Source organism: Macaca nemestrina, chromosome 4, assembly GCF_043159975.1.
Source record: "Macaca nemestrina isolate mMacNem1 chromosome 4, mMacNem.hap1, whole genome shotgun sequence".
NCBI classification, from domain to species: domain Eukaryota; kingdom Metazoa; phylum Chordata; class Mammalia; order Primates; family Cercopithecidae; genus Macaca; species Macaca nemestrina.
In genome coordinates, this window is record NC_092128.1 from 116,118,592 (window position 1) to 116,136,568 (window position 17,977).

The following is a 17,977-nucleotide window of genomic DNA, read 5'->3' on the forward strand; positions in this document are numbered from 1 at the left end:
CCGTGCCAGGGTTGGGCAGTCAGGGTGGACAGCAACAGACGCAGGATGGAATGTTTTGGTCTCTTCCCAGAGGAGTCCCCCTCATTGCCCTGGAATAATGCTCCCTTCTCTCCATCAACAGGTGACTGAGGAAGTCCACCGGCTGCTGAGGAGATGCCCCTACCACTTTGTGTGCCGAGGCAAAGTCAGTGTCAAGGGCAAAGGCGAGATGTTGACATACTTTCTAGAAGGCAGGACTGATGGAAACGGCTCCCAAATCAGGTCCCTGGGCTTGGATCGGAAAATGGGTCCATATGGGAGAGCTGGCCTTCAGGGCAGACGTCCCCCGGTGTGCCCCATGCCTGGCGTCTCAGTCAGGGCTGGGCTCCCTTCACACTCCCCAGGCCAGTATCTGTCCTCTGCAGCAGCTGGGAAGGAGGCTTAGTGGAGCCCATGTGGGCCTCTGGGGTGCACTTGGGGTGGGAATGCTCCGGGGGCGACACAGGCCACGGTGGCTCCAACCAGGACCAGCCAGACCAGCAGAGCATGGAGCCAGCGGCCAGGGTGGAGGAGGAGCATTGTTCAGGCGTGGCCTGTGGCCCGAGGACCAACCACCCAGCAGATGCAGCACAGCAGTTACTCGGTGACGGGGGGACACCCGACTGCACACACTTCCAGGCCTCCCTGGAGAGGTGTCACTCCATCCCTCCCTCCGTGGCGTAAGGAGCACTGTTTCTTTCCAGAAGGCCTGTTCAGGTTTGGCCAGGTCAGCATCAACGTCAGGACCTTCAGAGCATCCACCAGGGTTACAGCAAGAGCTGCTGAGGTGTGGCTGGCAGAGCGACCGAGGAGCTCTGCAAGAGTATGCCGTGAGACGGTCCTGTCCAGCCTGCCTAGGTGGGACCTGACATACAGGTGGCTCCAGCCCTGGGCAGAGGCTTCAAGAGCCAGGGTGGAAAGTCAGGCCTCTCTGGGAAGGTCACAAGGCCTGGGGTTGTTCACACCACGGGCACAGTACAGAGCTGTCCACACTTGAACTGGACGGTTTGGGGAGAATTGAGAAGCTGCCTCTCACTGCATGGATAGTGGTGGCTGCTGGCTTTCAAGCGTGGTTTTTTGCTAAGAGCCAGAGGCAGGTCTTCTGGAGTTCTCAGGGGGCCCTGTGACCCCCTCTCCACAACCATGGCCAGCATCGGCTTCTTGCTGCACCTGTGCATTCTCCACCCCTCCACCAATGGCTTCCAGCTCCTAAAACACCTGGCCATTCCCCATCCTGTACCGGCACTGTGTTTGTTCAGAGAAGACGAAGGGTGTCATTTCTTCCCTTCCCTGTGGCGTCTTGGATCCTTTACATTTAGCAACAACAGTGTGAGGCTCCACTTCTGTTGAATATGAGCGGCCCTCACACCCATGATGGAAGATGCTGTTTCTCCAGCAGAACCAACCCTCCAGGACGAAATTTCAGAATTGGCTGATGTGTGTGAGTGCAGGTGTCCCTGTTGTAATTTGCAGGGAAATTGACTGCAGGTGATCGTGTTGACGTCTGACAGCCTCCCACATGCATGTCTAAATAGTCACAGTGAAGATGAAAATGAGGATGAGGGGGACAGGGGTCCAGGAGGGCCAGTGGGAAGGGACTATCCAGTGGCGTGTAGAAACCTTGGATCTCGGTCACAGGGAGGAAGGTGGCTAGAAGTGGGAGGGAAGCTTCTGGGTAGGCACCATAGTAGGGGAACATCTAAAGACCCACTGCTCTGAGGTGTGGTCAGAGAGGTTTCCGTGGACTGCACATGAGGCTTGAGCCCTGCCTCTGCTCAAAGCCAGCAGGGTTGGGGGTCCCCCTCCTCACTGCTCCTCAACAGCTGTAACCCTTTCCTGAGGGCCCCGACTTTTCAGAATAGGAGCAGAGAGAAGCCCAGACTTCCTTCCCTGGAGTGTAGACCCGTGTGTGGGACCTGCTGCAGGCTAATCCCTGTTCGCACAGGTGGGTGATATCCTTGGCTGCTACCATCAGAGGCAGCTCCCTGCACAGGGAGGGCCTGACCCTGCCTCAGCTGTGTGGCTGTGTGGGGGCGGCAGGTGCCTGGGCCATAGCTGGGGGAGGCTAGACCCTGGGGGCTTTGCAGGGTGGCCAGTGCAGTGATGCCTGGCACTTCCAGCTGAGACAGGAGTCCAGACAGAGGTGGGCGGGGTGGATGATTTTAGGCAGGGGAGGTGGGTAGAGGCTGCATGTAGGGGCCTCCGTCTGCCTGTCCTTAGGGTGTGGACTAGGTGTCTAGACAGGGTTGTAGGGAGTACTGTCCACCCTTCTTTCTCTCTGGTCAGGGCTGTGGCCTCTGTGATGGTGCAAGAGGCAGGATGGTCTCCAGACACCTTCTTGCAGAGTGATTTTGACCAATGCCTTTCCAGCACCTTCCCCTGGCTATGACAGGGAGCTCCCAGGCCAGGCCACATGACCCCACAGGTAGGCTGAGCCCATGGCCCCACTGGAGATTTTGAAGGCAGAGCTCGGGCGCCTTTTACTTTCCTTGGGTGGTCCTCATGTTGCTGCCCACTCACGTTCCTGGTGTTCTGGCATCATCTTGTGCCGCTGGGGGCTGGGCTCCTGTGAGGTCCTGGGGCAGAAGGAGGTGCTTGCAGGGCCTCTAGCTGCTATTAGGGCGTCCACAGGACCTTATGTTTATGTGGAATCTCCAGGCTGTCATCGAGGGCTCCTGAGGGCTCCTGAGCTCATCCTGAGGACCCAGGGTCCTCCTGAGCCGGCTGTGGGCTGAGAACCTGGCTGGGGCACTGCTGTCAACCCCTCCTCCAGGCCCTGCCTTGTCTCTGCTCCAGTGCTTTCCCCTCTTCAGGACAAATAGTTTGTCCTTATGGTCCCCTTTCCACTAGGATTTTCTCATCCTCCTCTGTCTATCCCAGCCGGATTTGAAGCAGTCAGTTCAGACAGGAGCCACAGGGAGCCCATGAGGGTGTAGTTGCGGTGGTGGTGAGTGTGGCCACCCTGGCTCCCCCGGCTCATCGTGCTGCTGTCCTTGACCCACGAGCTGTTGAGAAGGGCGCAGAGCCCCTGGCCAGCCAATCCTGTTGCCCCCAGTGCCACTGCCCACCTTTGGCCATCCAGGTGGTGGGTAGACAAGAGGTGTGAACCCTAAGGGTGTCCATGCCCCAGTTCTAAGCCCTGGGGCCGGGTGCTGTTACACAGCAAAGGGGACTTTGCAGGTGGAATTACAGTCAGGGATCTAAGGATGGGAGGGGAACTTGGATTATCTGGGTGGGCTCGGTGGCCCCTTGGAATGGCTGAGGGAGGCAGGAGAGCCAGGAAAGATTCGAAGTGTCACAGAGATGGTGCCATTATTGCTGGCTTAAAGACAAGGGGCCAGGAGCCAACACCAGAGGCTACTCAACAACCCCAGCCCCAGTCAGCGAGGAAGCCGGGTGTCGCTCACACAACCAGAAGGAGCTGAGTTTGGCAACAACCCAAGTGAGCCTGAAGCAGATTCGCCCCAGAGCCTCCAGGCGTGAGTGGAGCCCAGTCCAGCGACACCTTGGTTTGGCCTGTGAGACTGAGAAGAGAGCCAGCCACACTGTGCCGTGCCTGGGGTCCACAGAGCTGCGAGGTCACACATGTACATCCTGGAAGCTGCCCAAGATGTGGCCACTTAGGGCAGCAAGAGGAGGCCATCGTGGGGACCATGCTCCCGTCTCCGGGCTCACGACTGTTCTGGAAAGGACCCCATGGCAGGCTTGGCAAGGTCTCCACTTCAGGGGCAAACATCTCCATCATCAGCAACTCCAAACCCCAGCCACCTCCTGGGAGTTCAGGAACTGTGTTTAGCCATAATGTTCCTTGGGGTTTGGTGAAAAACAACTTCCTTTTTATTTGTGAGAAAACTGTATTATATTGCCTTATTTATTTTTAATCATGTACAATATTCATGTACAAATGTTAGAGCCATTCGGGTAGGATTCTCTCTAAATTATTTATTGAAGAGGCTTTGTAAATAGTGCACCAGTTACAGGTGCTGCCTGTTTACTCGTACCAAAAATGAAGACAAGCCCCACACCCACCTCAGCCCCTGCTTGGCCATGCTGTGGCCCTTTGGAAATGACCCTGTGTGCTCCCCTCGCAACCCTTGCATGCCTTTCACGCCTGACGCCGTAGAGTAGAACACAACCCTGGAATGCTTCCAGTCACTTGCAGGGACCATGCCGGCCCGGGTGGTCCACGCCTGCGGGGTGTCTGTATCCTGCAGGAGGACGCCCCCACAGACCCAGCAACCCAAGTTGGCAGCCCGTGTTTCTCAGACTTTAAAGCCACCAGGGCTTCCGGAACACCTGTCATAGAAGCAATAACTTTATACTGCAGAGATGAGTCTGGTCTGAAGCAGATTGGTAATTTAGAGATAAGCCACGCATGCAAGTTTGCCCCATTCTCTGGCTTGGGGTGGTGGGAGGCGGGGAGCTGCCACTCCCAAAGCCCCCACCCCTTCCCGAAGACCCAGCTCTGAAACCTCAGTTCCTGTGGGTTGGGCTGCCCGGACTGGTCCGAGCTCAGCACCCCAGGGCTGGTGAGCAGACAGAGCCGGCGTTAAACCCCGGTCAGGTCATTGTCACCACACCCTTGCTTGGATGAGGAAGGAACGAGGCAAAGGCACCCACTCCATCCAAGATCTGTTCCGATTGATGAGTCTCAGTACTGGCCTCACACTGACCAACGGTGGTACGCTGCAGTTGGTTGGTGCAGAGTCTAAAGGATAACATATCAAGGCTTACCTGTGATAGGCCATTTTAAGGAAATGGTGGCACTCTGAAGGCTGTCCCCATTCACCTTCCACAACACTGGTACCATCCTGGTAGAAGAGCCCCCTGAACAGGACACCTGTTCAGGCCTGGGGTCCCCATGCTAGGCTTACCTGGGTGTGAGAAGGTCAAACTGGATGGTTCAGGCCTTCAAATTGAGCTTGGGGGTGACCAAGAGAGGGGTCACATACCCCAAATAACCATCGGTGCACAGATCATTCCATGCTCTTTGGTACCAGGCAGGAGATGCTGCAGGCAGGTGCCCATAGTTGGCGAAAATGGGCAGTAGGGGAAATAGAGTTGCTTCAGCCTTTCTCAGTCCTGGCCCTCACTGCACCCACCAAGTCAAGCTGAGCTGGGTGGGTTGAGACCAGCGTTCCAGCTGGACTGAACCTGTGGGGAGGAGCTGGAGCCAAGGAGCCCCCTTGGGTGGGGGCATCAGGAGCAGGGGCAGGGCCTGAGGACTGCTCCCGTGGCATGGAGGGCAGGCCAGGATGGAGCCCCGGGTAGACTTTGAAGAAGGCTCAGTGGGCTCAGCAGAAGGAAGGCTCTTCTCATAGTTGTGGTTTTCTACAGATGGATTTGGGTGATCTGAGTGTGGTCAGGCCCTGCCATTGGGGAATGAATGCCACACAGGATTCGTCTGTAAGCTGCAGTGTCTGATTCTGTGTGAACTGACAGCAAGGAGTTGAAGGGCAGGCCCTGCCCTTGGGAGAGAGCACGGGCGTGGGCCGCTGGATGCAGGGCTCCCAGGGCTGTGAAGGCAGAGGGGTCCCTGGAGGCAGACAGGGCGGGCTGGGGGACAGCAGCAGGGGGCAGAGCCCCAGCCAGGGCGGCTGCTTCCTGCACGTAGACATTCTTCCCACACAGGGCCAAGTGCCCATGAACACAGCCCCAGACAGACACGGTGGGGAGCCTGGAGCCCTCTGCTCACCCAGGGGTGCCCTGGGGCACACACTGGAACGTGTTCTTGGGGCTTCCTGCCTTATCCTTCTGTGTGTTCATACACTTAGTGAAAGCAGATCCTGTACTAGGATGCGAGGATATCTGTCACCTCCGTGGTCCATTCCATAAACACCAGATTCAATTTCAGGTGTGCCACACATTTTGGGGCTAGACTTCCCTAAACAACATGCCATTGTGAAATGATGCATATATTTGTATTTTTAAATTTCCCTGAAAATTTATTCTGTTCACTACCTTAAAAAATAGATACTCCACTAGAGGCCATGCTTAATGTGTGTGCCTGCATTATGTGTGTGAACGCGTGTTTCTGTCGTGTGTGTCATGCACATCTGTGTGTTGCGTAGCATAAGCCAAATGAAAATTAATCATTTGTTCATGGGATTCATATGAGGAACAAAATTAAATTTGAATACAGTCAGATAAAACTGCCGCGCAGGGCATTTGGGGAAACCATCCCCGAGTGCCCTGATGTGATTTCCCTCAGAAAATCCTTGCTATTAGAGGAGAAGGTCTGGGCAGGGGCAGCAGCATCTCAGACATCAAGTCAACTTTATCATCTCCTACATCAGCACTGAAGTCCAGGGGCATTGAGGCACTAACTAGGTTCCATTTTCTTTGGTTTTGTTGGTTATTTTTTTCTTTTAGGTTATCGGCGTGCACAGAGGCTGTAGAGAGAGCCTCAGGGTGATCACGGCTGCAGGAATTCGGGCTTCCAGCTCCCCTCCAGTTACTGGGAGCCAATTTGGAGGCCAGGCCTTCCCAGCTGAGTGAGTGTCTGTCAGCTTCCGTCTCTCTCAGTTGTTGCAGTGGAAGAGCAAAAATAGACAGGTGGCCTTCTTGGATTGTGCTTCACAATGGACTGGGAAAAACATCTTTGAACTCAGAAAACCAGGCTGGGCGCAGTGACTCATGCCTGTAATCCCAGCACTTTGGGAGGCCGAGGCAGGTGGATCATTGAGGTCAGGAGTTCAAGACCAGCCTGATCAAAATGGGGAAACCCCGTCTCTACTAAAAAAAAAAAAAAAGATTAACCGGGCATGTTGGCGGGAGCCTGTAGTCCCAGCTACACAGGAGGCTAAGGTGGGAGAATCGCTCGAACCCAGGAGGCGAAAGTTGCAGTGAGCCGAGATTGTGCCATTGCACTCCAACCTGGGTGACAGAGCAAGACTCTGTCTCAAAAAAAAAGAAGGAAGGAAGGAAGGAGGGAGAGAGGGAAGGAGGGAGGGAGGGAGGGAAGGAGAGAGAAAGAAGAAAGAGAAAGAGAGAAAAGAAAAGAAAGAAAGAAAAAAAGAAAAGAAAATCAGAAAATTGACCACAGTGGCAGCCACCTGACCTAACGCTGTATCTTTTGTACCTGACGGGTCACTCATTTTAGGTACAACTCCTTCATTCTTTGTGAAATTAGTGAATTTCCTTCTACCCGTCACTAGATTCAATATGTTCTATTAATACATCAATAACCGCAGGGGAAGGGCGCTCATGACTCTCCCGCCTGGTTACCACAGTCTCTGTGGGCCTTTTGCTGTGACCACAAATAAAGGAAACACTCGTCATTAGTATCTAAGTCGGGCTTTACAGTAACTGCACCTTCTGTGTGCTTCACCTCACTCTCTACTTCAAACAGCCCATGAAGGAAGGTACGATTATACTCCTTATGTTGACAGTGAAGAATCTGAGGCCCAGAGAGGTTAGGGACTTGAGTAAAGTCACACAGCCCTGAGAAGCAGGATCAGGGTTCCATTCCTGCTCTATCCAGTTCCAAGGCCTTGTGTTTTTCATTATGTTTAGTGCCTCTTTGCTAACAGCAACATCTGCAAAATTTGTGTTGGTTTTGATGGAGAACTCTAGCTCATCCACATGCAAGGGGCCACCTCAGCAGGTGGGTTCTGAATGCAGCCAAGGCTGTCCCCGTGATGGGTGAGTTGCTCCAGCTGCCCGCCCTCAGAGCAGGTGCCCAAGTCCTCACTGGCACTGGCAGGCCTTGCCTCACATTGCTAAATTAAAGCAATGCAATTCCTTTTGGGTAAAAGGAATTCCTCCTTCTTTAACAACTGATCTCCAGCAAGGAAATAAAAATCCCTACTTTGTCATATCAGACTATATTCTAAAACTATATTTGAGCGAAACCTGTCATTGTGTCTAATTTCACATACACAGGATCTCCTTAAGGAGAGCTGTTGCCATCTTTTTCTGTAAGGCCTCTCTGACATCAAATGGGAAGAAATGGTGTCACCTCCAGACACCCTGAAACTACACACCATTTCTTCCCTGCTCAGTTCTGTGAGCTATGGGAAGGTCCTTGGTTGGATTTGCTACTTCTACTTTCGTCTTCCTCTGCTGTAGGCCATTTAATGTTATTGTCATATGCTACTGGTGACAGTAGGTATAGGTGGGTCCGGGTGCCTTCCCAGGGATTAGAGGATGTTCAAAGGGTCGATTTCAGCAGGAGTGTTCAGAAGGCAAGAGAGGGCTTATGATGGATGGTGAGATATTTGACAACCACCAGAGCACATGTGCTCTGACCCTCTCCTGGGCATTGGTTCCTGCTGGTACCGGGCGGTTCAGACCTTCAGATAGGTTGCTTTCAAAAGAGCTTTCAGACACTTACTGAGAATTAATGTTTAAACAGAGATAATAGCCTAAACGAACTCCCGAGAGATCTATCAAATCTTGTGGACTGAGTAAATATCTCATGCAGGACTGTGCAACAGTAGCCCAGAGAACCCTGCCTGTGGGCATCCACCTCCCAGGTGAGCGCAGTGGGAAGCTGGCAGCCAGAACTTGTTTCTCACCTCCCACCAGCAACCCCCCCACCCAACTCTGGGCCCCAGGCACATGAAGCACAAGTCTCAGGGGACCATTCCCACATTGGGGGATCCTGAGGGAGCCCATCGCCGCCTCTTGCATACAACTGTCCACGAGGAGGCACACGCCCAGTGTGGGAGAGATGTATGGTCTTGCCTTCCACCTGTAAAAACTACACATATGCAAGCCATTTGCACTCGGGAACTGCATGCAGTGAAAACTCCTAATGGTGTGGAACTTAGTTTGAATTTGAAATCACACCTCATGCACAAAGGGACAGGCCCAGGCCCGACCTCAGGTCATCTGCCCACTGGCTGCAGAGCATCCCCGGGAGCCATGGCGAGGCCCGTGGAGCCTGAGCTTTGTGTAGCTCGTGCACTTATTATGCACCACCTCCCTTCAGTCATCACTCCTCTTCCTCCGCCATCTTCATTTATACTGATTGCACACCCCCCGCTCAAACAATAATGTCCTTATTCTGACCATCTGGTAGTGGTAGATTCCATTCCTATTTAAGGTAAGCCCAAAGCCCACTTCTGGATTTTCTCGACTGTCTGAGAGAAGTTGTGTCAGCGCCTGCGTCCTTCTGGGTTTGGCCGGATAGGGTTGTGTCCCTCTATGGAATGGAGAGTGATGGGGGCAAGGGTGTCATTTTCTCGCACAATACAACTCACTGAGGATGCTTCTGTAGAAGTGAGAAACACGATGACTACATTCAGAATTACAATAACTCACTCTCACTGGGTAACTTCTCATGATAGATTTGTATGATCAATACGGGTCTATTTTTATGTCAACTGAACACTGTAGAGTACCTTCCAGTCTTTTTCAAGATTGTTAAATTGAGACAAGTAATTGAATAATTTGTCCTATTTTTATTTTAAAAAAGTGAATGGACTGAAATGTTAAATGTGAATGTACATTTCTTAATTGCAACTTTTCTACTGAGTGTTTGCACTATACTTTCTGGAATCTTATTTAACAAAAATAAAGGAAAAAAATTGCTTGACTAAACTCTGTGGCCATTTCAGTTGAAAAATAAATGGTTATGTGGATGTTTTGAAGACATTCTTACGTGTTTCACATACCTTCTGGGGGAAGTTTTACTATTTAAAGTATTAAATACTATGTGACCTCACTTAGACTAAACCACACATGAACTGTTAACCCCCATTACATACTATTCTTTTCTTTCCTTTTTTTTTTTTTTAGACAGTGTCTGGCTCTGTTGCCCAGGCTGGAGTGCAGGGGCACGATCTCAGCTCACTACAACCTCCACGTCCCGGGTTCAAGCCATTCTCCTGCCTCAGCCTCGCAAGTAGCTGGGATTACAGGTGCATGTCACCATGCCAGGCTAATTTTTGTATGTTCAGTACAGATGGGGTTTCACCATGTTGGCCAGGCTGGTCTCGAACTCCTGAGCTCAGGTGATCCACCCGCCTCAGTCTCCCAAAGTGCTAGGATTACAGCTGTGAGCCACCATGCCCAGCCCATTACACGCTATTCCTATCCAATGTTTTTGTCCTGTGCCTTTTTGAATCTCACAATTACATTTTAGATAATATTTAAAATGTAATATAGACTCTCCATTTTACTAGTCCTTCTTGTATCTTAGAACATCTTGCTGAGATAGTATTGCTTATTTGGTCTCTCAGAAGTTACTGTAGCTCAGGATGCAATGATAAATTCATTTTACATTCATCTGTAAATATTTCATCTCCTGTCTTAAAGGATAAAACTGATTACACGATCAGTTGAAAATTTTTTTTTAAAGTTTGATAATACCATCCCATTCAAGTTTAGTTGAATGGTGAAGATGGCTTCCATTGTTGTCACTGAAGAATCTTCTACCTGCTTGTTTTTCCTTTGTGTGTTTTCTTGGGGTTCTTCAAAGAAACAGAACCAAGAGGGCATGTGTGTGCTATCAGAAAGAGAGAGGGGGCAAAAACAGGACAGAGAATTTAAGGAATTGGCTCACATGATTGTGGGGCTGGCAAGTCTGAAGTCTATAGGAAAGGCCAGCAGGCCAGAGACCCAGGGAGGGGTAATGTTGCCTCTTGAGTTGGAAGGCTGTCTAGAGGCAGAATTCCTTCTTCGTTTGGGATCTCAGTCTTTTTTCAAAGGCCTTCAACTGATTGGAGGAGGCCCACCCACATTGTGATGGTCTATCTGCCCTACTCAAAGTCTACTGATTACAAATGTTCATTGCGAATGGGCGGAGGGCGGAGCAGGATGGCCGAATAGGAACAGCTCCAGTCTCCAACTCCCAGCGCGAGCGACACAGAAGACCGGTGATTTCTGCATTTTCAACTGAGGTACTGGGTTCATCTCACTGGGGAGTGCCGGATGATCAGTGCTGGTCAGCTGCTGCAGCCCGACCAGCGAGAGCTGAAGCAGGGCGAGGCATTGCCTCACCTGGGAAGCGCAAGGGGGAAGGGAATCCCTTTTCCTAGCCAGGGGAACTGAGACACACAACACCTGGAAAATCGGGTAACTCCCACCCCAATACTGTGCTTTAAGCAAACAGGCACACCAGGAGATCATATCCCACACCTGGCCGGGAGGGTCCCACACCCACGGAGCCTCCCTCATTGCTAGCACAGCAGTCTGTGATCTACCGGCAAGGCAGCAGCGAGGCTGGGGGAGGGGCGCCCGCCATTGCTGAGGCTTAAGTAGGTAAACAAAGCTGCTGGGAAGCTCGAACTGGGTGGAGCTCACAGCAGCTCAAGGAAACCTGCCTGTCTCTGTAGACTCCACCTCTGGGGACAGGGCAATAACAAACACAGCCGAAACCTCTGCAGACGCAAACGACTCTGTCTGACAGCTTTGAAGAGAGCAGTGGATCTCCCAACACGGAGGTTGAGATCTGAGAAGGGACAGACTCCCTGCTCAAGTGGGTCCCTGACCCCTGAGTAGCCTAACTGGGAGACATCCCCCACTAGGGGCAGTCTGACACCCCACACCTCACAGGGTGGAGTACACCCCTGAGAGGAAGCCTCCAAAGCAAGAATCAGACAGGTACACTCGCTGTTCAGCAATATTCTATCTTCTGCAGCCTCTGCTGCTGACACCCAGGCAAACAGGGTCTGGAGTGGACCTCAAGCAATCTCCAACAGACCTACAGCTGAGGGTCCTGACTGTTAGAAGGAAAACTATCAAACAGGAAGGACACCTACACCAAAACCCCATCAGTACATCACCATCATCAAAGACCAGAGGCAGATAAAACCACAAAGATGGGGAAAAAGCAGGGCAGAAAAGCTGGAAATTCAAAAAATAAGAGCGCATCTCCCCCGGCAAAGGAGCGCAGCTCATCGCCAGCAACGGATCAAAGCTGGACGGAGAATGACTTTGACGAGATGAGAGAAGAAGGCTTCAGTCCATCAAACTTCTCAGAGCTAAAGGAGGAATTACGTACCCAGCACAAAGAAACTAAAAATCTTGAAAAAAAAGTGGAAGAATTGATGGCTAGAGTAATTAATGCAGAGAAGGTCATAAACGAAATGAAAGAGATGAAAACCATGACACGAGAAATACGTGACAAATGCACAAGCTTCAGTAACCGACTTGATCAACTGGAAGAAAGAGTATCTGCGATTGAGGATCAAATGAATGAAATGAAGCGAGAAGAGAAACCAAAAGAAAAAAGAAGAAAAAGAAATGAACAAAGCCTGCAAGAAGTATGGGATTATGTAAAAAGACCAAATCTACGTCTGATTGGGGTGCCTGAAAGTGAGGGGGAAAATGGAACCAAGTTGGAAAACACTCTTCAGGATATCATCCAGGAGAACTTCCCCAACCTAGTAGGGCAGGCCAACATTCAAATCCAGGAAATACAGAGAACGCCACAAAGATACTCCTCGAGAAGAGCAACTCCAAGACACATAATTGCCAGATTCACCAAAGTTGAAATGAAGGAAAAAATCTTAAGGGCAGCCAGAGAGAAAGGGCAGGTTACCCACAAAGGGAAGCCCATCAGACTAACAGCAGATCTCTCGGCAGAAACTCTCCAAGCCAGAAGAGAGTGGGGGCCAATATTCAACATTCTTAAAGAAAAGAATTTTCAACCCAGAATTTCATATCCAGCCAAACTAAGTTTCATAAGTGAAGGAGAAATAAAATCCTTTACAGATAAGCAAATGCTTAGAGATTTTGTCACCACTAGGCCTGCCTTACAAGAGACCCTGAAGGAAGCACTCAACATGGAAAGGAACAACCGGTACCAGCCATTGCAAAAACATGCCAAAATATAAAGACCATCGAGGCTAGGAAGAAACTGCATCAACTAACGAGCAAAATAACCACTTAATATCATAATGGCAGGATCAAGTTCACACTTAACAATCTTAACCTTAAATGTAAATGGACTAAATGCTCCAATTAAAAGACACAGACTGGCAAACTGGATAAAGAGTCAAGACCCATCAGTCTGCTGTATTCAGGAGACCCATCTCACACGCAGAGACATACATAGGCTCAAAATAAAGAGATGGAGGAAGATTTACCAAGCAAATGGAGAACAAAAAAAAGCAGGGGTTGCAATACTAGTCTCTGATAAAACAGACTTTAAACCATCAAAGATCAAAAGAGACAAAGAAGGCCATTACATAATGGTAAAGGGATCAATTCAACAGGAAGAGCTAACTATCCTAAATATATATGCACCCAATACAGGAGCACCCAGATTCATCAAGCAAGTCCTTAGAGACTTACAAAGAGACTTAGACTCCCATACAATAATAATGGGAGACTTCAACACTCCACTGTCAACATTAGACAGATCAACGAGACAGAAAGTTAACAAGGATATCCAGGAATTGAACTCATCTCTGCAGCAAGCAGACCTAATAGACATCTATAGAACTCTCCACCCCAAATCAACAGAATATACATTCTTCTCAGCACCACATCGTACTTACTCCAAAATCGACCACGTAATTGGAAGTAAAGCACTCCTCAGCAAATGTACAAGAACAGAAATTATAACAAACTGTCTCTCAGACCACAGTGCAATCAAATTAGAACTCAGGACTAAGAAACTCAATCAAAACCGCTCAACTACATGGAAACTGAACAACCTGCTCCTGAATGACTACTGGGTACATAACGAAATGAAGGCAGAAATAAAGATGTTCTTTGAAACCAATGAGAACAAAGATACAACATACCAGAATCTCTGGGACACATTTAAAGCAGTGTGTAGAGGGAAATTTATAGCACTAAATGCCCACAAGAGAAAGCAGGAAAGATCTAAAATTGACACTCTAACATCACAATGAAAAGAACTGGAGAAGCAAGAGCAAACACATTCGAAAGCTAGCAGAAGGCTAGAAATAACTAAGATCAGAGCAGAACTGAAGGAGATAGAGACACAAAAAACTCTCCAAAAAATCAATGAATCCAGGAGTTGGTTTTTTGAAAAGATCAACAAAATTGACAGACCACTAGCAAGACTAATAAAGAAGAAAAGAGAGAAGAATCAAATCGACGCAATTAAAAATGATAAAGGGGCTATCACCACCGACCCCACAGAAATACAAACTACCATCAGAGAATACTATAAACACCTCTACGCAAATAAACTGGAAAATCTAGAAGAAATGGATAATTTCCTGGACACTTACACTCTTCCAAGACTAAACCAGGAAGAAGTTGAATCCCTGAATAGACCAATAGCAGGCTCTGAAATTGAGGCAATAATTAATAGCCTACCAACCAAAAAAAGTCCAGGACCAGATGGATTCACAGCTGAATTCTACCAGAGGTACAAGGAGGAGTTGGTACCATTCCTTCTAAAACTATTCCAATCAATAGAAAAAGAGGGAATCCTCCCTAACTCATTTTATGAGGCCAACATCATCCTGATACCAAAGCCTGGCAGAGACACAACAAAAAAAGAGAATTTTAGACCAATATCCCTGATGAACATCGATGCAAAAATCCTCAATAAAATACTGGCAAACCGGATTCAGCAACACATCAAAAAGCTTATCCACCATGATCAAGTGGGCTTCATCCCTGGGATGCAAGGCTGGTTCAACATTCGCAAATCAATAAACATAATCCAGCATATAAACAGAACCAAAGACAAGAACCACATGATTATCTCAATAGATGCAGAAAAGGCTTTTGACAAAATTCAACAGCCCTTCATGCTAAAAACGCTCAATAAATTCGGTATTGATGGAACGTACCTCAAAATAATAAGAGCTATTTATGACAAACCCACAGCCAATATCATACTGAATGGGCAAAAACTGGAAAAATTCCCTTTGAAAACTGGCACAAGACAGGGATGCCCTCTCTCACCACTCCTATTCAACATAGTGTTGGAAGTTCTGGCTAGGGCAATTAGGCAAGAGAAAGAAATCAAGGGTATTCAGTTAGGAAAAGAAGAAGTCAAACTGTCCCTGTTTGCAGATGACATGATTGTATATTTAGAAAACCCCATTGTCTCAGCCCAAAATCTCCTTAAGCTGATAAGCAACTTTAGCAAAGTCTCAGGATACAAAATTAATGTGCAAAAATCACAAGCATTCTTATACACCAGTAACAGACAAACAGAGAGCCAAATCAGGAATGAACTTCCATTCACAATTGCTTCAAAGAGAATAAAATACCTAGGAATCCAACTTACAAGGGATGTAAAGGACCTCTTCAAGGAGAACTACAAACCACTGCTCAGTGAAATCAAAGAGGACACAAACAAATGGAAGAACATACCATGCTCATGGATAGGAAGAATCAATATCGTGAAAATGGCCATACTGCCCAAGGTAATTTAGAGATTCATGCCATCCCCATCAAGCTACCAATGAGTTTCTTCACAGAATTGGAAAAAACTGCTTTAAAGTTCATATGGAACCAAAAAAGAGCCCGCATCTCCAAGACAATCCTAAGTCAAAAGAACAAAGCTGGAGGCATCACGCTACCTGACTTCAAACTATACTACAAGGCTACAGTAACCAAAACAGCATGGTACTGGTACCAAAACAGAGATATAGACCAATGGAACAGAACAGAGTCCTCAGAAATAATACCACACATCTACAGCCATCTGATCTTTGACAAACCTGAGAGAAACAAGAAATGGGGAAAGGATTCCCTATTTAATAAATGGTGCTGGGAAAATTGGCTAGCCATAAGTAGAAAGCTGAAACTGGATCCTTTCCTTACTCCTTATATGAAAATTAATTCAAGATGGATTAGAGACTTAAATGTTAGACCTAATACCATAAAAATCCTAGAGGAAAACCTAGGTAGTACCATTCAGGACATAGGCATGGGCAAAGACTTCATGTCTAAAACACCAAAAGCAACGGCAGCAAAAGCCAAAATTGACAAATGGGATCTCATTAAATTAAAGAGCTTCTGCACAGCAAAAGAAACTACCATCAGAGTGAACAGGCAACCTACAGAATGGGAGAAAATTTTTGCAATCTACTCATCTGACAAAGGGCTAATATCCAGAACCTACAAAGAACTCAAACAAATTTACAAGAAAAAAACAAACAACCCCATCAAAAAGTGGGCAAAGGATATGAACAGACATTTCTCAAAAGAAGACATTCATACAGCCAACAGACACATGAAAAAATGCTCATCATCACTGGCCATCAGAGAAATGCAAATCAAAACCACAATGAGATACCATCTCACACCAGTTAGAATGGCGATCATTAAAAAGTCAGGAAACAACAGGCGCTGGAGAGGATGTGGAGAAATAGGAACACTTTTACACTGTTGGTGGGATTGTAAACTAGTTCAACCATTATGGAAAACAGTATGGCGATTCCTCAAGGATCTAGAACTAGATGTACCATATGACCCAGCCATCCCATTACTGGGTATATACCCAAAGGATTATAAATTATGCTGCTATAAAGACACATGCACACATATGTTTATTGCAGCACTATTCACAATAGCAAAGACTTGGAATCAACCCAAATGTCCATCAGTGACAGATTGGATTAAGAAAATGTGGCACATATACACCATGGAATACTATGCAGCCATCAAAAAGGATGAGTTTGCGTCCTTTGTAGGGACATGGATGCAGCTGGAAACCATCACTCTTAGCAAACTATCACAAGAACAGAAAACCAAACACCGCATGTTCTCACTCATAGGTGGGAACTGATCAATGAGATCACTTGGACTCAGGAAGGGGAACATCACACACAGGGGCCTATCATGGGGAGGGGGGAGGGGGGAGGGATTGCATTGGGAGTTATACCTGATGTAAATGATGAGTTGATGGGTGCAGCACACCAACATGGCACAAGTATACATATGTAACAAACCTGCACGTTATGCACATGTACCCTACAACTTAAAGTACAATAATAATAAATAAATTAAAAAAAAAAAACAAAAAAAACCCAAAAAAAACCCCAAATGTTCATTGCATCTAAAAGATACCTTCAAAGCAACATCTACTCACAGGGACATCTACCGCTGTGTTTCATCAAATGCTGGGACCCATGGCCCAGCCAAGCACATACAACATTAACCATCATATGTGGTCTATAGTTTTTCTCTGATTGTCTCTTCAATTTCAAATGAAATCAATTCCTAATAAAGAGAAGTAAAAAAATCATTATGAAGACTGCAATAGTCCAGTAGAAAAATATTCAAAAAGCACATACGGAATCGTAACCACCTGAGGGTTCTTCCTGCCTGCTGCATAAAGACGGTGGCATTGTAGTAGAGAATGAGTTTAAAAGACCCGACCCTAGTCATGCCACATGGGAGACAGAGTTTGCACTGGAATCATCTCATGCTCACAGGTTAGAGGTTTTTCAAAGGCAGTCTGGGGAAAGAGGTAGGGATGGTGAGGTAACAGGTACTTGCTGCTGATTGGGACACAGATGAAATCACAGGGGGTCAGAGCTGTCCTCTAGGCTGAATGGATTCTGGGTGGAGCCCTAGGAACAGGGTTGGTGGGTCCAAGTGGAGCCATGGATGTCAGACATGCAAAAAAACCTGAAAAGATACTCTTAAGAGTCAATCTACAATAGTGGTGTGATTTGCAGGGGTAATTGGGGAAGGTGCGTATCTTATAACCTCCAGAATAATAGCTGACACTCGTTTATGTCTGCACCTTAGCAGGACCTGGGTTCTTCTCCTCACCCCCAGCCTGATGGCCTCCCATTAGCTTTACAAAAGCAGCTGAGTTTAGGGGGAGGCCTATTATCATTTAAAGTATAGCTTAACTGTCTCTAGGCCAAGCATGGTGGCTCATGCCTGTAATTCCAGCACTTTGGGGGGCTGAGGTGGGTGGATCACCTGAAGTCAGGAGATGGAGACCAGCCTGGCCAACATGGTGAAATCCTGTCTCTACTAAAAATACAAAAAATTAGCCGGGCATGGTGATGCAAGCCTGTAATCCCAGCTACCTGGGAAGCTGAGGCAGGAGAATCGC

The 17,977-nt window shown here is 48.1% G+C and overlaps 1 protein-coding gene across 3 annotated transcripts in view; it reads left to right on the forward strand.

The window, feature by feature from the left end:
- The window catches only part of LOC105494232 (adenylate cyclase 1), a 147,699-nt gene extending 138,135 nt beyond the window's left edge, over positions 1-9,564 (forward strand). The window contains exons 20-21 of one of the 3 annotated variants that reach the window (XR_011622355.1): positions 122-1,963; positions 2,305-9,564. Coding sequence is in view for 2 of the 3 variants with exons in the window: in XM_071095152.1 (XP_070951253.1) it covers positions 122-424 (303 nt within the window). In the remaining variant the exon portion in view is untranslated. Of the gene's footprint in view, positions 1-121 lie in introns of all 3 variants that reach the window. The other 2 variants (XM_071095152.1, XM_071095153.1) reach the window with 2 other exon arrangements.
- The last annotated feature ends 8,413 nt before the right edge of the window (positions 9,565-17,977 follow it).